The sequence below is a fragment of the Anser brachyrhynchus genome (assembly GCF_964034855.1).
Source record: "Anser brachyrhynchus genome assembly, chromosome: 10".
Taxonomy (NCBI): domain Eukaryota; kingdom Metazoa; phylum Chordata; class Aves; order Anseriformes; family Anatidae; genus Anser; species Anser brachyrhynchus.
Genome location: NC_137705.1, coordinates 13028542 through 13047318, shown reverse-complemented (window position 1 = coordinate 13047318; position 18777 = coordinate 13028542). Strand labels below are relative to the sequence as shown.

At 43.2% G+C, this 18777-nt stretch overlaps 1 protein-coding gene across 1 annotated transcript; it reads left to right on the top strand.

Moving 5' to 3' along the window:
- Window positions 1-31: 31 nt before the first annotated feature.
- WDR82 (WD repeat domain 82) lies at window positions 32-18186 on the top strand. The gene is made up of 10 exons (XM_080606239.1): window positions 32-188; window positions 243-422; window positions 6027-6124; window positions 9300-9366; window positions 9569-9668; window positions 11214-11330; window positions 11684-11839; window positions 12261-12330; window positions 14061-14203; window positions 14675-18186. The coding sequence occupies exons 2-10, from the start codon at window positions 262-264 to the stop codon at window positions 14702-14704; spliced, it is 942 nt and encodes a 313-aa protein (XP_080462365.1). The 5' UTR covers window positions 32-188; window positions 243-261; the 3' UTR covers window positions 14705-18186.
- The last annotated feature ends 591 nt before the right edge of the window (window positions 18187-18777 follow it).

Genomic DNA, 18777 nt, shown 5'->3' with positions numbered 1-18777 from the left:
CCCCGCGCGCCGCCCCTCCCTCAGGCGTTGCAGCAAGATGGCGGACACAATGAGGGGGAGCCGCCTCGCCGCCGCCTGAAGCGGCCCGGCCCGGCCCAGCACAGCACAGCACAGCCGCGGGGCGCCGCCTGGCCTGGCGCGGCACGGCCCGGCAGGGCACGGCCCGGCCCGGCCCGCCGTTCCTCCCCGCCGCACCGCCGGGCCCGGCCCGGCCCGGCCCGGCCCCGCCCGGCTCCCCTTAGCGCCGCCGCCCTCGGCGCGATGAAGCTGACGGACAACGTGCTGCGGAGCTTCCGCGTGGCCAAGGTCTTCCGCGAGAATTCCGACAAGATCAACTGCTTCGACTTCAGCCCCAACGGCGAGACCGTCATCTCCAGCAGCGACGACGACTCCATCGTGCTCTACGACTGCCAGGAGGGCAAGTGAGTGAGGGAGCCCGGCCCCGCCGGGGGCGAGGCCCTCAGGGCTCCGGGGCTGTCCGCGGGCTGCTGGGCTGCCGCCCCCCGCTTCTTCCTCCCTCGCTTTTAGTTGAGGCTGGGAAGCAGCAGGGCGGCGATATGCCCTGGGAGGCTTTGGATAAAGGGGTGAAGTGGGGTGCGGAGGTGGGAGCGCTGCAGTCTGGTGGGTGTCTCTGCTCGTTATCTCCGCTAGGTTGGTGCTGGTAATTAGGCTGGAGCTGGTAATTTCCCAAGTGTGATAGAGAGTTCACTGTAGCGAGAACTAAATAGTGCTGAAGTTGAGGGGGTTTGAATCCAGTCGCGTTTCCAGGCCTAGAGATCGTTACAAGGATGCAAACTGAATTCTCAGGCTTCTCCAGCCCTAAGTCTCGCTCATTAAAATAGTAGCAGTTACTGTGAGCAGCGTATGGATGCTTTGGTTTGATCAACTTCATTCAACTGTTAGGTAAGCAAACTGAAAGGTTAAGAAGGTGCAATGTGTGTTCACTATAACTTAGAAAAGCTTGATGGTATTTTCGGTAAAGCCTAGTTCCCAAGTGGCACCTGGGACTGTTGTGCGTAAAGGTGGTCTTCTGTGCTCTGAATGTCTTTTGGTAGTTGTATTTTTATCTGTAAAGGACACTTGAAATATACATCCCCAAACACTATTCAATATCAATTTAATGAACTAAGATGTTTATTTACTGATACTACTTCATGCTGATGAGCTAAGATGTGCTTGTTTCTCCTTGAACAGAATTACCCAGTTTTCTTTCTTTCTTTCTTTCATGAGATGGTTGTCCTGAGTTATAGATAAAACTCCAGAAATTTGTACAGCCATTGAGACATGGTGCTGCTGTTCAGAAGATAAAAACATGCAAATGAGGCAAACAATAGTATGAATTGGTGGTTTATGTTTTGGAAAGTAAGCAAAAGATATTTACATTCTGTAAGAGTTGAAGCAAATGGATCCAAATGATGTCATTATTCCATTAAAAACTCAGTGTTTGGATAATTTCAAGCTCTAAAAAAAAAAAAAAGTAATTGGCATGGTTTCGATGCTGGTTTTCAGTAAAAGCTGTAGCAGAGAATGGTGCTGATCCTGGAGCTGAGGATTGGAAGCTAAAGAGGGCCTAGATCCTGAGCTGTTTTTTTGATGTACCGTGCAATAGCAATGAAACGTTGGGGATGATGCAAAGAAAAGCTAAGACTAGAGATTGCATTTTCTCACTGGTACAAATACACACTTGGCTTCTTTAAATTCTTGTACATTTTGTTTAAATTTTAATGTGCTGCTTGTCTTAGAGACTTAATTCACAGGTGATTTTTTGGGTGGGTGGGGGTAAAATCAGACTAGGCAGCATCATATCCATGCAGAAAGCGAAAGGAAAACAAGTGTGTGTACTGTAGGAGAGAGTGAAAAGGACAGGGTAATAAGGCGGGGGAGAAAAAGAAGTGACTGGGAGTACCAGGTGGTAGATGTGTCAGTGTAACGTGTTTTCTAGTTAGCCAGGTACTCCTAACCCTCCTGCTTTTTTCCAGCAGACCAAGGCTTAATGTGTTTGAAATATTACGTCCTGCATATTCTCTTAAGTTTACAGACCGCTTTTGACAGTTGTTTTATACTTCTGTTCAGTTTGCTTGCTCTTCAATTGAAACTTGTTGCTGTTCCCAATCTGATACAGTGAACTTCTTTTTGAAATGAATTCATTTTCATTTTTGTAAGAGTAGGTAATGTTGTATGGATGGTTTCTGCCGTGGGTTGTGTTCTAGATCCTAATTATATACAACAGTAGAAGGTTTGAGTGATGCTAATGTAGATACTATTGATTGCTTTTTCCCTTTCAAACTTGTAAAGAATAGTTTGATGGGTTGGGAGGCATTTAGTGCTTTCATCTCCATCTAATAATGAAATATGCTTTACAGTGAGAGGGTTTGCTTTAATTAAGTTAAATGTAGAAGATAATGGCTTTCTACTGCAGGGGGACAGGGCAGACGCGTTCCATCAAGGTAACTCAGGTTTCAGGTTGTGTTTCTCTAGTGGTTATAAAATTAATTTGAAAATTGCTGTACTGTCAATTGACTTCAACATGTAAGCGATTTTGAGAGGTACCTAGGGATGCAGGGCACTCTTTCCCAGTGAAAAGTTGAGTCTGTGGATGATCGTTGCTGTGAGCAGTTGACATTTTTAGGCCTGCAGATTTCTTTTTTCTTTATCTTAAGCGAGCATTTCAAGGCCATGGAACTCAAGCTTCCTGTGTGCTGGGTTTTGGTATGCCATACCCTGCTTAAGCAAATGGTCCGAGAGTTAAAACTTTTTCCCATGTAAAAGTGACAAGTCCTCCCACCTTGTTACGAAGAGTTCTGTTGGTTGAATTAAAAATGCAGTTGTGTTTAGTTGTAGTACAGGTATGCTGGTTTGCTTTGTTTTGCCATTCAGGCATAAGCCATACCAATATGAGAATCGTGTTGTCAGCATAAGCAAGCCCACAGAAGTGAACTTCGGTTTCTGAATGTGTTGGGACAGTTTGAACAGCGATGTGTAGCAAAGAGCCGACAGGACAAGATCATCTCCTTGAAAGACAGATTCTCTTGTCATGTCTAGTCAGAGCATAGACAAGCTCGAAAACGGTGTGCTGCTTCTTCATGAACACCTAATAATTCTGGACGTGAGATTCCACTTGTATTTCAAAGCGTGTAAACAACTAAGCGGTGGTTCTTTTTTAACCTGTTCTGCATCAAGAAATACCGCTGTAATAGGCTGCCTCAAAAGCATAACCAAGAGGCTTAGCTGCATCCGTGAGGGCTTAAGAATGAATGCTGGAAAGTTTCGGAATGGAATTGTGTGGGGATGTGCAGTGAGTGGTCCTTGAGACTCGACCAGGAGGCTCATGGCTGTGAATCTGTAACCCGGAATGATGTAACGGTGGTTCAGCTAAGGTTTAGTTTGTATTCTGGTAAGTATCAGTTGTGTACAAATCGAGAGGTGCTGGAGCTGTGTTCCTACATGGCTGTGGTGTTCGCTGGGTGTTCAGGGAGCCTGCTTCTGGGTGATGGTTTTACCAGCAGTAGCTGTAGGAGTGACAAAAACCAAGGTATGGATGATATTACAAACCTTGCCTGCTTCGTCTATTCTTTATAGCAAATTTGTAATCTCCTAAAGTACTTCACTTTGGGGACGTTGCTTGGTCTTTAAGTGGGCTGGATAGATTGACCTTAAACTTGGGTTATGGTCACTGATAGTGATTTTTTTTTTAAGTAAAATTTAGTTTTCTTGGTTTTATTTTTAAAAAGTAAATTGGGAACAGGCAGTCTTATGTGGGGAGTGACGTGTTTTTGCTTGCATCATTTTACATGAAAACTTCACCTTGCCTAAAACATAGAAGTTCTTTCCTTCTTTTTTGGCAAATTGGGGCTTTTGTCTATCTGTTAGTCTTTATCTCTGTGCATATTCTGTGTTTGCTTGACTTTGGCTCTTGGAGTTAACATTTTGTATTCTCAGGCTTTTAAAGGATTTTTCCTCTCAGTTTAAAAAAAGGGAGACAAAAGCAGCTACGTATAGCCATGGCATTTCTCACATTCAGAGCGCACTTGTGTATGTGTGGGTATTCTTTACTACGTTATTTTAACTAGTGTGGAGAAACTTGCAAATTCAACTAGTTGGAGCTGTCAGAGCTAGCAGAGCTCAGCCTCCTATAAAGCAGGAGTTACCAAGGTGGTTTTAGTGCTTGCTTTCCATGGCACTCCCCTGTTTTTTTTTCTTCTGGTTAGACCGTTGTGTAGCCCAGAGGCCTCGTACCTGGCGCTCTGGGTACTGACACTGAATCCCAAAGTTTGTCTCAAAAGGTGCGCTCCAGTGAATCAGTGCTGCCCTGCGCGTGCTCTCTGTTCTCTGCCAGAGCGCGCCTGCGCCTTCCCTCCTGCCAGCTCTTGTCACTGCTCTCCTTCAGGTGTCCCTGGGTGCTGTGCTGCTGCTGGTAGTTCTTCTTGTTTGTAGCAGGTCTTCCAATAATTTGCTTTTCTATTCTGAATAGAGCTTCTAAGCTTTAAACTTTTCATTGATAAGGGAAAGCTGGAATAGACCTGAGTCTTAGTATGGTTTTTTAACTAACAAAATTGGTCAACAGCACAGCTGACATAGCTACAGAAACAGTATAGGGAAGTATGTCAGGCATAAAATTACAGAATTTCACTGTCCAAATTCAAATTTCGTATTTTAAAGTACATTATGTATGTACAGTTCTAAATTTGTACCGTGTTTGCGTCTGCGACGCTTTTGAAACAGCGATATGCTGGAAGAAACTGAGGAAGAATCTGTTGGGATTGGGTGCAAGTGGTACAGGTGGTGTAGGGTTTTTACTTACCCGTGCTGTATTGGCTTTCAGTTGATGGAAACTTGTCCCTAGCAAACATGTTCGAAGTAAAGCCCCATGGCTTCTGCTGTTTAAGAATCAGTCTTTAAGAATTGATATCTGTTTTAGTTCTGATAGGACAAGTCTCTGACTCCTTCTCGTGTTTGGGTGTGTCAGTTTGGGGCTGATGGAAACAAGGAAACGGTTGAGGGGGGGTAGTCTGGTGAACTCTTCTTTGGCAGTAGTATTGGTTTAAACTGCTCCTGTTGCTCAATTCCATTCCCGTGCTGTCATCTTCTGTTTGCATTAGTAAAACATTTTATGGGTGGGCCTGGGTAATAATGAGAGTTACCAATTTCTGGATTCAAAATACAATCTCTTCCGGGAATTACTGTTTCTAATGCTGATCAGTACCCGTGATGGCTCACTGCCCAGCTCGGGAACCACTGTGCTGCCTCAGCTGAGAAAGAAAGAGGAAGGAGCACAGTGGAGACCTCGCACCACATTTCAGTGCTGCCACTCCTGAAAGATACACTTACTAAACTGCTGCTTCTACATTTACTTTGCAGTTTAAATTTCTTTTACTGCAGTACATCACTTGCATACTGGACCTTTAAAAACAGTTATGTCTTTTTTCTCTAGAATGTCTCTAATTCTGTCATGTAATGTTACACTTGAGTTTTGTGCTCTAATTAAGATAGGATTTGAGTACAATTCTCCAGCAGTTTGAGAGCTACTCTGTTACCAGTGCTTTTTTTATACCACTGCTATATATTTGTGTTAATACCAAGAAGTCCTAGTATGAATGAGACACTTTGTTCTAGGTTTTGAGCTAGCATAGAATGAGAAGACAAATTCTGAATCTAAAATATGCAGCAAATGGACTAGAGATTTTGAAGGGCAATGTACTGCTGAAGTAGTGCTGCTTGACATTAAGGGCTTCTTAAGGTAGCTGTTCCAACTCTTTATAGTAGACATTGGTGGGGAATTTTTGAAGGAGACTAATAAGTGAATTTCATGGGCGTCATGGGGAACTCAAGTCTAGGGATGGTCTTGGAGAAAGTACCAAGGTGCTTGTTTGACAACGAAATACAAATGCTTCTCTTTGTATAAAAACATCTGACTTCTTGAAACAATCCTGTAATATGGTAATGAAAACGGGCACTGTCAGTGTGAGCAGTTTCGGTTTGAGCTTTTTGTTGCAGTGGGTACAATTATTTCTGCTTTCTTCTGACAGACCAAAGAGAACGTTGTACAGTAAGAAGTATGGGGTGGACCTCATCAGATACACGCACGCAGCCAACACTGTCGTGTACAGCTCCAACAAAATAGATGGTAAGTGATCCACTGTAGGTCAGCATTTTTAATCTCTGTACACTTGAAATTACAAGCCTAGATAAACAGCACTGAAGAGCTGGAAAAACCTTAGAGCAACTTTTAAGTGATGAGCATGCTGTCTGAGATGGGATTTAATGTTCAACTCTAATGCACACCTCACTGAAAGTCCCTCAAGCATACTGCCATGAGTTATATTGCTGCAGCATCAAAGTGTTTAGGCATGGTTAATGAGGTAAAAATCAGTTCCTGACTCTGGGGAGCTGAGAAAAATAAAAATTCAAAATTCACTTTGCTACCAGTGTAGTCAGTCAGCTTGTGTGCCTTACTTTCTTCCTCCCGTGAAATGCCAAAGAAGGAGAATGAGGCCAAAAGGTGGGCTAGGTGCTATAGCCCTGCCTGGTACACTGGCAAGTCAGCTGCAAAGAAAGGGGATGGTTCTTCTGCCCTTCTGCAGCAGGGAGGGCAGGAAAATCAGGTAACTCTGCAAATCACCAGACAAGCCTGGAGGAGGTAGTAGAGCTCTTCTGAGATGGGGCTACTGAACAGAAGCGAAGCTCACTGCTTTTTTTGTGATAGGCATAGACAAAGCACTGGTTTCCACCTTACATTTCCCACAGTCGCTGTCCGTGATGGCTACATTCTTTAAATCAGTGACATCAAGTGGCTTTATAGAGCCTCGTGACAGACTCTGTTAATGTAAGGATTCGAGTTTAATTTGACTTTCAAATAAAAGGACATGTATAAATAGATCGTTAATCCTTCTATAAGGCAATGCTTCTTCCCACAGCTAGAACCAGCTAGGGTCAATTGGTTCTTCAAATTCTGTCTCACTGTTAGTATCTAACTGTTCTTCAGTGACCAAGTGTCTTAGCACAGCACTTCATAAATTGTTTCTAACATTGTATTTGTAAACTCAATTTCTGGAATAGTAGTTCGGTTTTTGCCTATGCGGAGGTGGAGATACTGGTGGTGTGTGTGTGTGTGTGTGTACGCGTGCTAAGTTGCCAAAGGAGTATGAATCTGGAGCAGATGAAAGTTAAGAGTTAGGAAGTTGAGTTAAACTAGAGCAAGCTGGGCCTGAAACTGTAGGAACAAGGAAGTTACCAATAGAATTGGATTTAATGATTAGGCGTGTGACTGGAAACACTTGCCTTTTCAGTCTGTTTCACAGCCTGCTTACTGTTTTTTATTATGGTATTACGTCATTATGTAGCAATTCTGACTTGGCTGTTATTTTAATTTGCAATTAATTAATGGTTAACAATGGAATCAACAGTTTTTAATGCTATTTTGCATTTGAAGCTTTTGTTTATAAGCATTGGTAAGTCTTTGAGGAACCAAAACTTAAAATGTGTTGATCCTGAATTAAAACATTATGACAAATACTGAATTAGAATGAAATAAAAAGGTAGAATGTGTAAGTATATCTAAGTGTAATAAAAACAAAAGTGCGTTCTGTAGGATTCCAGACACTCTGTAGCCTCTAATACAGGCGAAGTGTGTGGTAGCCCTTCCTGCACTAATGGGAAGGATAAATAAACTGAGGAATGTGTAGGACTGCTGCCGCTTGCTCCCAAGCAAGTTGCACGTTGGAATTGCTACCAATCCATTTATTTCTGAAGATTTCCTCAAGACCTTCGAATCAAGTTCCTCTTGCCTGATTCCAGGCTGAGGTAGTAGTTTGTACAGTTTGAGGGTCTATGATACCACCCGGTACAGGAGATAACTGTACAGGCCACTGCCTTGCCTGGGACAGAGCGCTGGCAACAAAATGGATCACGCGATTGCAGTTCCCAAGGGCTTCCTCTTTTGCCAAGAATTCTGCATGGGTACTTTGGAAATCAGGTAACGATGGGTCTTGTGGGAGGAAGTACGGATGTGCTTTAACAGCGTGCTTGAAGCAGGTTGATTCTTGTCATGATGGAATGTGACACTGATCTTCGGGATTTGTGTTTTGGATAGCCACCCAAGGTCACGTAGAGGCTTTTAGAACAGTGTGTCACCAGCGTTATCTTTCCTGCTTGATCAGTCAGCCTTCATTTTATTGTCAAATGCTGGAGGATGGTTTGGAACTCTGATCTCTGATGTGAAGTTTCAGGCAAAAATGGTAACTTCTTCAGAGACCACATTTTGCAAAATGATCCTTTCAAAAAAAAAAAGAAACCCAAACACCGTAGCCCGAGTGTTAAAATGCTCCTTGCATATTGCATCCTGTTGACTCTTGTTCTCCTGAGTCAAAAGTAAAAATGTCCTTTTCCTTCGGTTTCCTTGGAGCCTCTTGTTACAGCAGTGTGGCGTCTCAGCACTGTATGGAGCAGGTGCATCATGCCAATCTTTTCCATCCAGCAGTAGCTTAAACTAGTTTCCTTTAATTAGCGTTAGAAATGATTTTGATGCTGTTAGTCCTTCCTTCTGAAAGCTGCCTTCGGATGTCAGATGTTTAGCTTTTCACTCCTCATGTTTCACTGCTCAAATGCATCTGCATAGGAAGGTTTAAAAAAAATTACCTCTGTGCTCTGATATGTCATCAAATTGCTTTCTCTTACAAAGATTTATTTGAATCTTGGACAGAAGTCTCAACAATGTCTTCCAAAATTCTGGGCTACTCTTAGTATGTTAGTCTTTATTCAGAATAAAGTCACCAATTGAGAAATAGTGCTGCTCTCATTTAATTTTTGAAACGATCTTGTCCTGGCTTGGAAGTTTATATTTTCTCCTCTCTGGATAAATTCACATATTTCCTAAGCTTACTGTTCAGTTGGAGACTTACTTGATGGATAGGTATGTAGGTAAAACAGCAATATTCATCCTGTAAAGCAAAAAATAAAATGTTAGCAACTTAGAATGTCCTGATTTTGTGAGAATGAGGGAATAAAACCTACTGGTGCTTTAATTTGAACAACTTTGAAATTGACATGTAAAAATCACATGAAGGTTTGTCTTTAAGATGTAATAGGACTTCAGGCTGTGGGAAGTATCCTTCCTGGTGCTTGGCTTCCTCTTCTGCCTTGGAAACTTGTTTGCTTGAGGTCTGACTTGAAATCAAATGACCAGACTTACTCACTGTGGCAAAACTGCTGTTGCTGTGGAGAGCAAGTTTACCGTGTGACAGCTTTTTAGCTAAGGTTAGGCTCATGGTGTAATAAAGCTTATGGTTTGTTTATGGTTTCAGATACAATCCGATACCTCTCGCTGCATGACAACAAATACATCCGGTATTTCCCGGGGCATACCAAAAGGTAAGATGTGGCTTGGGGACAGTACAGGAGAAATTGAAATAATGCCTGTGATGAGCTTGAATTGTGTTGTGCTCAATTCACTCTGGTTTTTGCTTTGTAGAACTGTTCATGGCAATTACGGGCTTGTACACAGCTGGTGGGTTGTGTTGCTCCATTAACTCCTTTCCTCTGTCTTTGAGGCATGTTATCTTCTGTGTTGCAGAGTGGTTGCCCTTTCAATGTCTCCAGTGGATGATACTTTTATTTCTGGATCCCTTGATAAAACTATTCGCCTTTGGGATCTCCGCTCTCCAAATTGCCAGGTACGATATCAAATTCATGTGCATACTTTGTGTGTTGTGTTTTCAGTTAGAAGGATGCAAAATGGATGTATGCTTGCACGTAGTGAAAAAAAATCCAAGCTGGCAGCAGATGGCAAGAAAATAAGACTGGCAGTAAATCTCCACCTTTCAGTGGTGCTGAGCTGTTTGTCAGTTCCCTATAGGTCATACCGTAGCACTGTATGCTCATCTCACTGAGACCACCCATAAGAGGGCTAGTTACTGATTTCAGGTGTTGTAGCTGTAAGTGCAAAAGGAAATAAAGGTTACGTTTCTCACAAAATTGTTTTAGTGGCCCTAAAAATAACCTTTTTCTAACTAGAGATTTTAATTTTGCCTGTCTGTGGGAGTGTGCCTTTAATGTGAACGTGTAAGTTTGCTTTGGAATGGATCTCAGTCTTGAAGTTGCAACAGATGCCTAGGTTGTAAATTTGGTGGCAGCTCTGTGATTTACACTAATGTTTGAAGTTTTAAGAATAGCAAAACCAAGGCTTGTAACTAGAAGCTGCATCCAGCAGAGGTTGGGAAATGGGTTGAGGAGGCGTTACTTGTAATATTCCATTTGCCCATCAGATGGCAGCCACAGTGGCTTGAAACATGATCGTGAAACCTCAAGGATGTCCCGATTTTGAGGGTCCTGAGCATTGGCTAGCTTACTGCCTAGCCTTGAGAGATGTCAGGGAGAAACTGACCTAAATTAGAAAATAGAGAAGTAGTAAAAGCTGCTGAGGAACGGTGTTCCAGAAATGCAGAAGTTTCTTAAGTGTATTGTTCACTTTAATCAACAGTGGCATAAAAACATTTGGCTAACACACAGGCCTGCCAGTCAGTTTACAGAAAATCATAAAATAATTTGGGTTGGACGGGTCCTTTCCATTGGAAGGACACCCCCAGGTCTTTCTCATCAGGGCTGTGTGTATATATATATACACATATATACATAAATCATATATCTCAGGTCTTTTCTAATGTCAATTAAGGAAAAATTCTCACTAAAAGTAAGCCATAAAAATAGGCAAGGTCTGATAGCTTCCAGAGTATGAGTTTTCATTAAGCTGGCATGGAAAGTTCAGCGGTGGTGTTTACCAGAGCTGTTTCAACTTGCTTCCAAAATACCTTTTTTTTTTTTTCTCCCCTCCTTCTTCACAACCATAATTGGTAGCACATCGCTATCGATTCCAGCAGCAGTGTTTTGTGGAACTGCCTGATATGATTGCTGATACAGCCACAACATCCCCCCCTCTCAATATACTTTTTGAGTGAATGACAGTTCTAATGAGATCTTGATTTGTTCCAAGGTAATCTTTGTCGTTGCAGCAAACTGGAAGCTCTGTGTGATGATATGAAATAGTCAAGTTGCTTTTGAGCAGCTGACTTTGAAACTTCATAAAACCTCAACATTCATAATTGAAATTCAGTCATTCCGCCTGTAGGCTGTTGTCCTGCTCACAGTGGGCTCTCCAAGGGTGCTGGTAGAAATGCAAATATCAGTTCAGCAAACTAACTTGGAGTTCCTCTGTTTTGTAGGGTTTAATGCATCTCCAGGGGAAACCTGTGTGTTCTTTTGACCCAGAAGGCTTGATTTTTGCTGCTGGAGTCAATTCTGAAATGGTGAAGCTTTATGATCTCCGTTCTTTTGACAAGGTGAGCTACTCTAACTTCATTTCCTACACTTTTCAGCTTGCAAGAAGTAACAAACTCAGTGCTCAGAGACTCGTTTTGTTTGTTCCAACTCACTATCTGGGGTGCCTCTACGTAGCACCTAGAGAGTTTTTGGTTGGTGCGTGTCTAGTAGACAGAGACGTCACCAGTTCCTGAAATCCACTCTTGAACCCAATGTTAAAGTTCATATCCACTAACTCTAACCTGTTCCAACAGATTCAGGCTTTGTCATTATTCTTTTCTTTTTTCATTTCATATTGTTTCTTTCTGAGCTAAGGTTAAAAGCGGATTCTTGTTAGCAGTAATGCATCATATTTCTCCTTTTTTCTTTGAAGGGGCCGTTTGCTACGTTTAAGATGCAGTATGACCGAACGTGTGAGTGGACAGGCCTGAAGTTCAGTAACGATGGCAAACTCATCCTTATATCAACTAACGGAGGCTTCATTCGACTGATTGATGCCTTTAAAGGAGCTGTCCTGCATACGTTTGGGGTGAGCACATTGATGTGTTACCTGCTTGGAATTCAGCATTAGGTGCTGGTTTGGGATGAGATGAACACAAATGATAAATAAGTAGGATTTTTTTTGAGAGCTTCTGGGCTCTGTCTCAGTCTCCTGTACAGGTACGAAAGGCAGATGTTTGCCAGCTGGCTGGTCTTCTAATTTATTTTGATTGTTAGTCATTCTTTGAAGCTTTATTTCCCCCTTAAACGCTGGTGCTGTACCTCTGTGCAGGTTTCTGGTTTCTCATCAGTGAGGGCAAATAAATTTAGGCACGTTATGACAGAAAGCAGTTGTAGCCTTCCAGCCCACCTGCATGCGGAGAGCTCTGCAGTATCATGGAGGGGGTTTTGCCCTTTGGCTGTGAGTTTACTGAACACTCTACCACATATTCTCCTGTTTTGTGCCATAGGGATACAACAATAGTAAGGCTGTCACACTGGAGGCGTCATTCACACCAGACTCCCAGTTCATCATGATAGGTAAGACACTTCTTTGAAGAAATTTAAGTGCTCTTAAATTGTCTGTTTTTTCAGGTCTCCAACTGTGTCTTTGGGAAACAGAAAGTATTTAAATAATACAATGTAGCTGTAAGCCCCCTTTAGGTTGGCAGGAATATTCTGTTTCATTAGTAATTTACTCTTTGAGAATGAAATTTACACGAGCCTGTATATGTCTTGGCAAAACTTTATTTTGTTCTGGCTGAGAACTTCCTCACTGTGGAGAAGAAGGGATTGTTCTTACTTTCTTCAACCTGATGTTTAGTCTGTCTATGGGGGGCACTTTATTGCATAAATTTACCTTCCTACTGTGGCCTTCCAAATGAAAATTTTGGTGGAAGAAGTTCCAAAATTCTTATCTGTTCAAGTTTTAAATATGGTTAAGTTGTAACTTGTGCTCCTTAATCTTTCCTACCTGAAAGGCCACATGTGTAAATACAGAAGCATAAGAAAATTTCATGCATTTTATTGGGAATACTATTTAAAATAGTGAAACAAAGCTAAGCACCCAGCTTCAGAGTTCATCCTGAAAATAGTGATGTTTGTAAAACGACATTTTAAAGTGAAAAAACCTACCTTATTGTTGTAATTTTGGGAGTCCATGTCTCCATTGAACTTCTGGTATTTGGCATAGCGCACTGAAAGCTTCAATGGAAAGCCTTTGAGTTGATTCTGTGCCTACCTAATGAAATATTTATCTAGTTCTGTGCCTGAACTGAGAACTTGTATGAACAGTGATTCTTACACACAGATTTTGTCCTCTCATATGTCAGTGCAAGTTGACAAGGGTCTTTCCTCCTTACTTGGTTGGTATCAGCTCTCGTTTTCAAATGAGTGACTGTGGCTGTTAATGTCTTTGCCAGAATAGTGTTCACAGTATCACAGTATCACAGATTTCTAGGTTGGAAGAGACCTCAAGATCGAGTCCAACCTCCGACCTAACACTAAGTACTCCACTAAACCATATCGCTAAGCTCTACATCTAAACGTCTTTTAAAGACCTCCAGGGATGGTGACTCCACCACCTCCCTGGGCAGCCCATTCCAATGCTTAATAACCCTTTCGGTAAAGAAGTACTTCCTAACATCCAACCTAAAACTCCCCTGTCGCAACTTTCGCCCATTCCCCCTCGTCCTGTCACCAGGCACGTAGGAGAACAGACCAACCCCCACCTCGCTACAGCCTCCTTTAAGGTAACTGTAGAGAGCGATAAGGTCGCCCCTGAGCCTCCTCTTCTCCAGGCTGAACAAGCCCAGCTCCCTCAGCCGCTCCTCGTAAGACTTGTTCTCCAGACCCCTCACCAGCTTGGTCGCCCTTCTCTGGACTCGCCCGAGCACGTCCATGTCCTTCCTGTAGCGAGGGGCCCAAAACTGAACACAGTACTCGAGGTGCGGCCTCACCAGAGCCGAGTACAGGGGCACAATCACTTCCCTCGACCTGCTGGCCACACTGCTTCTTATGCAGGCCAGCAAGTGTTGCACTGTGTTGGGTCTCCATGGTGCAAAGATACAAACCTTATGTTTGAATACAGGTGTGTGAACTCCAGTGATATTTTGTAATTGCTGTAGTGATGCTTTTGAGAATTTGGAAAGTTAAGCTATGAAGAGGAGCTCTGCTTGTTCTATGGTTTGCTGACAGATTATGAACTTTACTTTCTCTTCTGGCCTCTCCAATATATCTTGTGCATCTTGTTTTTCCATTCCTCTCTGTAGGATCAGAGGATGGAAAGATCCATGTATGGAACGGGGAAAGCGGGATGAAAGTGGCTGTGCTGGATGGGAAACACACAGGTCCTATAACCTGTCTGCAGTTCAACCCCAAATTCATGACTTTTGCTAGTGCATGTTCAAATATGGTAAGTTCCTCCTAGTTTGATGATGTGCTGACCGTTTTGCAAAGGAATCTCAAAGTTCTGTGCCGCTGGTGGGCATTACCTTGGGCTTTTGGTGACAGCCAGGCCTCTGTCATGCCTTGGTTGCACCTTACCCGGTGGGTAGGTACATGGGGCAGCACACCAGATACTGGCAAGAAAACAGGGGCATGAAGATGGGGCAGTGAACGGATGTGCCAGCAGAAGTGTGAGTGTTTAGGTTGCTGTACATAGCTGGTATTTTCATTCTGCAAAAGACTGGCTTGCTCTGGAGAATGTGCAATGCAAACCTAACCAGTATAAGAAAGGATTTAAAGCCCTGGGAGGGTGTTAGTGCCTCTCCACTAGTTTCTGCCTGAGCACTTGTGGAGGGGAGCAGTGAGCACCTCCTGCCTTGTTCTGTAAGAGATTTATATTCTGCTCTGTAAAAGATGTTCTTTCTTTCCTCTTTTATAGGCCTTTTGGTTGCCAACTATTGATGACTAATTCCTACACTGCGGCTACTGTCAGATGACTTTCCATACTGCTAACAGCAGCATATTCTTGCAAGAATAGTATTGGAATTGCCTACATCTCCTAGACTGTGCTCCCATTCCTATGTATGTTTCCGTATGTCTTACATTATTGGCTGCATTCCTTTCCAAGGACTCCTCCACTTGACCTCCTAGTGTGCTCGGAAGTACCATGCAATGCTTTCTTACCTTCCAGTCCATGCCCAGCAGGCTTCAGCTGAAGTTGGAACTGGCACAGTATTATTTCTGAGAGCAATGGAGACTGCTATATTTACAAAATGCTTGTGGCAGTTTTTAAGCTGTAATTGTTTGTTCTTCTGTAAGTGCACAAGGCAATTGATGTTCCGAAGTGGATTGTGCAGTTACTTCCCATAAGTGCACGTTTTTTACATCTGGGATCTCTGTTTCACTGCAATCCACAGATGGAAAGTTACTTCTGTGCCAAATGTGAACACTGACGATTTTCAACTCAAATAGCAGATGTTGAAGTCTCCTGCCGTTGAACACATGCTGAGAGTGGGTGACTGTAAATTTACATCATACATCCTATCATCCTTTTTTGGCGATTTTAGCGTGCAACAAACCGTGCAGTTTTTTTCCACTGCCAGAGCTTGAAGAAGCCTCCCTGCTGTTCGCTGTGCCAGCATCCCAAAGGGCGCACACAGTACTGATGAGGTCTGGTCAGTGTCCCAAGCAATAAAGGAGTCTGTCAGCAGGAAGATGGAGAAACCAAACTGAGACTGAAAGCACAGTCTGCCTGTGTATCTTCCTTATGTATCATCTTGGCTGATCTTACTTGTAAATAATATGGGGGGAGGGCAGTGGGAATGGGCCATATTTTTTTACTTTTAGATATTAAAGAACTTGATGTGGGCCAGTATTGTGGGGTGTCTAGGCTGTTTACCTTACCTACCTACCAATGCAATTTTCCCCTCCTGGTTTGTAAATAAGCTCCATTAAATTAAGCCCGAACTGGGCTTAGACCTGTATCCCTTTGACGCCAACAGCGTGCGGTTAGTCCATTATGCATCTTGTTAACAGGGTTTGCAGGTTTTCAGCCCCAAAAGAGTGATGCCTCCTTTGTTAGATGGAGTTGCATTTAAAAGAAATCTAACGCGGTCATGGTGGCTTCGCTCTGCTGTGGCCCTGCACCAAGGGAGATGGGAGGGACGCGCTCTCCTGTCCCAGAGGGGCTCGATGGCAAACGGTACAGAAATGTTGGCAAGCCAGTCTTCAGGCCTGGTTCCAGGTTCTTTCTCCTGAAACACTGCTGATCAGATGCATCCAACGGTAGGCCATGACAGGCTCAGCAATTCATTATTCATTGTATTCTTTCTCGGTGTGCTTGGTTTTATATACTGGGTCACAGCTTGGAAAGTCCATTCTTTCCCTCACTGTCACACGTACATGCCCTCTCCCAAATGCAAAATGCTGGCAAGGTGGCAAACAATAATGGGCATGTTCTCTGTGCTCTCAAGCTTCAGTCCGTACTGGAAAACAGTGCTCGAGCATTTTGCCTTAGGTCAGTTGTCTGTGTCTTCCATATTACACCAATGTTCATCTCGACTGTGGGGCCCTGTATATAATTCAGAACATGTCTCTCTCCGCAAGTAAATTGGCTTATAGAACAGCTTCTGTTTTGCTTTTCCTTGCCCCCCCCCCCCTTTTTTTTCTTTTTTTTAGCCCTTGTCAAGTGGAAATGTGCTGTGCTAAGAGCTGGGGATTTGGAATGAGTGTTCTCCACTGCTGGTTCCTTTAAAGCAGTGGTGCGCACCCAGCTGCAGTATCTGCCTGTGACAGTTGTCAGAAAGACTGCTGTGCACGAGGCAGCCTGATAAACCTGATGTTTGAATCAATGCTGTGGTTGGTTTCTGCTTAGGCTCTGGCTTGCCTACCCTAATGCTCTTGCACATATTTAGAGCCATTTCTAATGGCATCACCTGTGATGTGAGCGTGTCCTTCCCCCAGGGTGGAGGACTGAAGGGAACAACGGAACAGTAGTTGTGATCTCACCAAGCTATTGGGCTGTTAGAGTTGCAGATGAGAGATTCATGCTGCCACACCAGCATCCCTTTTCCCAGCATGTACTGTCCCACCAGCACCTATAAATGCCCGGGGAGAAGGGTATCTCAGTCCTCACGGTTGACAAAGTTTCCACAGCCACCTCCTAAGCTCAGTGTTGTTGCACTTCAGGCTGCTTGGTGCTATTTTACCATTGTCAGTGTTCCTGTAAGCAGCCGTATTTTGCAGTGGTTTGTAACATGCAGCTATTTGGGATTTGTAGTGCATTTTAACAGTTTGACTTTCAGTAGCAAATGGTCTTTCAGGGTTTTAAAGTCTGATGCCTGAAGAAGTGAATGGATACCCCCCAAATGTTTTTTCTTGTTATTTTTGACAGGGAAGCATTTGGAAGTCTGTTATTCTAAAAATGTTCTTTGCTGATGTGGTTTGAGTGCTTGTTTAAGAAACGTTCAGTTCTCTTCTGCTTGCAGTGTTGTAAACTTTGTGTGCATTGCAGCATGAAATGTTTTAAAAAGAGGACCAAAGGACCAATCTAGAAGGACATACACATTAAGAATATCAGCGGCATTCTGGAGTGATGATAAATTCACAGGTTTGTGCACAACACCGCACTAATGCTCAGTTCAAAGTTAAAACAATGCTTTCCAGAGGCCTGCTGCCACCTACACAGTGGTAAAGACATCTTTATTGGTCGATGTAGCAGTGAGTGTTTTCCGTTTGCCTTTAAAAGAGGGAAGTGTGCCAAGGATTGTCAAGAAACTTCAGTATTGTGCGTTTCTAGACTAGGTGAATAAAGGTTTTGGCTTCCAGCTTCTACATGCTTCTCTGAAAGTATCAGGACTGTACCTCCCGTGCTCTTCCTGGCACCCAGCTAATGAGAAACATACCTCATTAAAAACAGCGCTCCTGAATATAGCGGTGTCTGCACTTCTGTAAAGCCAAGCAGGAAACAGCATTCTGTGCCCCACCACCCAAATCTGAGATCTTTAAGAGGAGCCCTCTGTTTTTGGGGATGAAATAAAAATGAGGGGGAACCGAGACTCAACAGCCCACCCCTGAATGAGTGATGTTGGCTGAGCTCATCTGCTTGGGCTGTAGGAGGCTGTTAGTCTTTCTGACTTCTTGAGGATCCCACATCCTTGGTTAATGTCCCAGCTACTGCTCTGGAGGACATGGAAGCACTTGAGTGAACAAATTTGGAAGCAGCAGTGTATCTTTCCCAGTGCTGCTTCTGACTATATTTGCACTTTAAGAGTCTCCTGTTGAGAAGAAGCTGGTCTCTTTGGTTTTGAGCTGGTATTGTAAATTTTACTGCTAGGTGGTATCTGCAGATGAGTGTAAATACATGAAGTCAAATTATTCTTTGTCACGAAATATTACATATGTGGAAAATTCAATATTGTGGCTGTTACCAATAAATATTTTGTAGACAGATTGCTGAGTGCTGTAAATTCTGCCTTTGTCTGGTGTGATACGACTTGCTGGTTTCATAGAGGGGAGCGGGAGAAATCTATTTTAAAAATCTCATTTACTTTGGAAAGTCAGAAGTTGTGTAGTGCAAACTGTGAGGCTCTAAAGCTATGCCTATATAACCTTAAGAGGACTTTCTTGCCTAGAAATGTATTGGGATAGGGAAGCAGTCTTGTTGAGGTACAGTGCTCTAGGTAGAGGAGTGTTCACAGGAGACCGATCTGGATATGAGCAGAGCCCTCTCTCAGTAGGAAGGTGGGGAAATAGCTTGCTGAGTTGGTGTAACAGGAGACTTGGATCATTATAGTCAAGCTCCATACAGGGGATGGCAGCACTGAGTTAACCTAGGTAAAATCCCATGTGTTACTTTCCGGTTAAACTCAAGAGGATGGGAGAAAGTGAAGCTGGAGAGTTTTTTTTTGTTTTTTTTTTTTTTATACTGCTTGCTTAAACCATGAGGAGATACCTTAGAAGGCTTCCTCCTTCCTGGGTCCAGGCCTTGTACTGCAAGAAATAATCTGACACCAAGCCTTTTGGGGTGGTACTGCTTGGGGA